Raw genomic sequence first — 2,698 nt, forward strand, 5'->3', positions numbered from 1 at the left:
GAAACAAATTGAGAAGCTGTCTCAACTCAATTGCAAACAGATTATCATCAGTCACTGAGTTTACACACACTGCCATAAAAGAAAAACACAACTTAAACAAGAAGGCATGCCATCTCTAAAGCACGCAGTATTAAACAACAGGAACAAAGCACACAACAAAGGTCATCGCTCCTAGTCCTTATCAGGCCTGCTCCTCAGCTTCCGCAGCTTCCCTCTCTTCCGCTGCGGCAGCCATCAGCTCATCAAATTTCTCGCTCTTTTCTAACACTATCTCAATCTGTAGGAAACAAAGCTCTCAATCAGTTCAGGTTTAGAAAAAGAAAGAAAGAAAGCTCATGTTAAGAACAGGCTTTTTTTTTTTAACAAGAGAGAAATAAGTGGCTTTGGCAACTAAAGCCTGACCTTAGCCTTTTGGAGCGGGCGAACTCTCGATTCATCGTTTATTTCCACCGTAGATGTTCTAATCTCTACACAAGCGAAGGTGAAAATGGAAAATTCAGAGTAGAGAACAATGAATATTGTGGATTACTGCATGCCCACAACAGTAATGTTAAAACAGATAATGAGACAAAACAAGCAGTACAATCCTGCAAGGAAAGAATTTCTTACTCTTTTCAACAGCAAACCCGTTATTCTTAAGAATCTCCGCAACAGTTACAACTGTTGCAATGGCTGCAAACAAATCAAACAATATGGTTTGTACAGCCTTCAACAGTAGAGATAAAACCACATCTTGAAGAAAGGAAATATCGAACTACACCGACCAACCAAATGGGCTGACAGTCAGCACTCATCTAAGAGTTAAACATTTATAAACAGCTTCTTTTTTTTTTAAGAACAGTAAATAGTTTTACTTGACCAAAAGCAAAGGTAATGAAGAGTGGTGAAAGGGTGTCATGACTCATTTTATGAGTGGTTATGTACATATCAATGCGAGTACGAAACAAAGACCACCCGTTTAAGTCTTCAAGACCAACTATTGAACTATACACTGCTTCGCAAAATGGCATATCCTAGAACACAATACTAAGATTACCTAGCACACAAACGCGAAACAGAAAAATGCTCCACCTTGATAAAAATAGATTGGGAATCCAGAAGTCAATCATGAAACAACAGAGCAATTGCACATGCAAACAGTAACTTCTTGCATCGTTCGCATTCTCCCACAACCTAATAACTTCTAGGTCGAATCAACTCAACAAGAGTCACTCCTATTACCCTAAAACCCCCCGAATTAACGCCAAATCGAGACCAGGGATGAACAGGGAGAAGAGAGCGAGACGCACCCATCCCGAGCGCGGAGAGCTCGACATCGCCGTGCTGCTGCATGTACCTCTGCATAAAAACGAAACCAATCCAATCAGTCAACAAAAACCGCTGCTGCTCGCGGCTAGGGCACGGAGAGGAGGCGAGGCGGGTAGAGTGACAAACCTTGGCGAGGTTGACATAGAAGAAGAGTGGCTTCTTGGTGTTGGACACCTGGATGCGGTTGCTGCTGCTCCCGGCCGCCCTCCTCTGCGCCCCCTCACCACCACCTCCCGCCGCCGCCGCCGCCGCCGCGGGCTCCCCCTCCACGGCCAGGTTCCTCACCCCCTCGGTGATCTCCTCCACCGCCATCGCTCAAGCTACGCCGCTCGGTGGTGGTAGCTCGCTCTCCGCAGATCGGTGGTGGTGGTGGTGGTGGGTTGTGCGGCTTGGCCTCCTCTTCCTCTCGTCTTCTTCGCTTGTGGGGTGGCGTACGGGCAGGGGAGACAGGAGGAGGAATGGCTGGCTGCGCGAGACTGGAGGGCTCCGGCCCGTGCGCTTCGTAACCCTACTGGAATTGGGCCTTTTTTGGGCCGTGTATGGGCTGGGCAGTGGTGACAAGGAATAGGAAAAAGTACACCGAAGGTCCCTCAACTTGTCATCGAGCTACAAAATCGTCCCCCAAGCTCAAAACCGTATGCAACGCATCCCCCAACTTACAAAACCAGTGCAAACTAGATCCCTCGACGGTTTTGACCCCAATTTTATCCGACGTGGCGGCTGAGTCAGCGTGGGACCCACGTATACCCCACATGTCAGGTGCCACGTCAGCAAGGTCTCTCTTCCTCCTCCTCTCTCTCTCTTTCGCTGGAGACCGGGCCAAAACTAAAACCACAAATCGTCCAAACTGAATATTGGATGAAGACCAGGATGTTGCAATGGCAATTACAAGCAATTTACTTACAGCTTCAGTTCTGAATTCTGAAGATAGAAATTGAATCTTCTCAATTTCTGTAAATATTATCTACAGAGGCATAGTTACTGGTTACAAAGACTAAACTCTAAATATCACTCCAACTCTCAGCAAGCTCTTCGGTTGTCCAACTCCATGGCCACCATGGCCGCCTTCGCCGCTTCTTGGCCGCCGGCCGGTCGCGCGCCATCGACGTTCTTGGACATGGAGGGCACGGGCAGCGCGGCGGTGGCATGGGGGCGCGCTGGTTGTGGCGGTGGCAGCAGCAGCAGCAGCAGCAGCAGCTCCGGCGGCGGCAGTCGTAGAAGCACTGGTGCGAGTGGCTGCCACCGGCGGCGAGCTCCTGCGCGCTGTGCACTCGCCGCATGGGCGGCGGCGAGCTCCATCTCGCTCCGCGCGCGCCGCATCACCGGGGGCGCCGCGACGGGTGGGTGTGGGCGGCGCCGCTGCTGGACGCCGGCAGCGGCGGCGGCAACG

At 50.5% G+C, this 2,698-nt stretch overlaps 1 protein-coding gene across 2 annotated transcripts; it reads right to left on the reverse strand.

The window, feature by feature from the left end:
- Window positions 1-1,780, reverse strand: LOC4327120 (uncharacterized protein At2g34160). Of its 2 annotated transcripts, XM_015791183.3 has the most exons (5): window positions 1,435-1,780; window positions 1,290-1,338; window positions 610-672; window positions 403-467; window positions 1-277 (listed from the first exon to the last, which is right to left on the reverse strand). In XM_015791183.3, exons 1-5 carry the CDS (start codon window positions 1,618-1,620, stop codon window positions 182-184), a joined length of 459 nt encoding a protein of 152 aa, XP_015646669.1. In that variant the 5' UTR covers window positions 1,621-1,780; the 3' UTR covers window positions 1-181. The 2 variants fall into 2 exon arrangements, with proteins under 2 accessions (XP_015646669.1, XP_015646677.1); XM_015791191.3 differs by lacking the exon at window positions 610-672.
- Between the last annotated feature and the right edge of the window lie 918 nt (window positions 1,781-2,698).

Source organism: Oryza sativa, chromosome 1 (assembly GCF_034140825.1).
Source record: "Oryza sativa Japonica Group chromosome 1, ASM3414082v1".
Taxonomy (NCBI): Eukaryota; Viridiplantae; Streptophyta; class Magnoliopsida; order Poales; family Poaceae; genus Oryza; species Oryza sativa.

What these genes read in the sequence shown, in the direction of transcription:
- LOC4327120 (XM_015791183.3), bottom strand. Translation starts at nt 1,620, where the DNA reads ATGGCGGTGGAGGAGATCACCGAGGGGGTGAGGAACCTGGCCGTGGAG. An exon ending in GCTCTCCGCGCTCGGGATGG is followed by an intron (nt 673 to 1,289) that starts GTGCGTCTCGCT and finishes ATTTGTTTGCAG; the next exon opens with CCATTGCAACAGTTGTAACT. An exon ending in GCCCGCTCCAAAAGGCTAAG is followed by an intron (nt 278 to 402) that starts GTCAGGCTTTAG and finishes TGTTTCCTACAG; the next exon opens with ATTGAGATAGTGTTAGAAAA.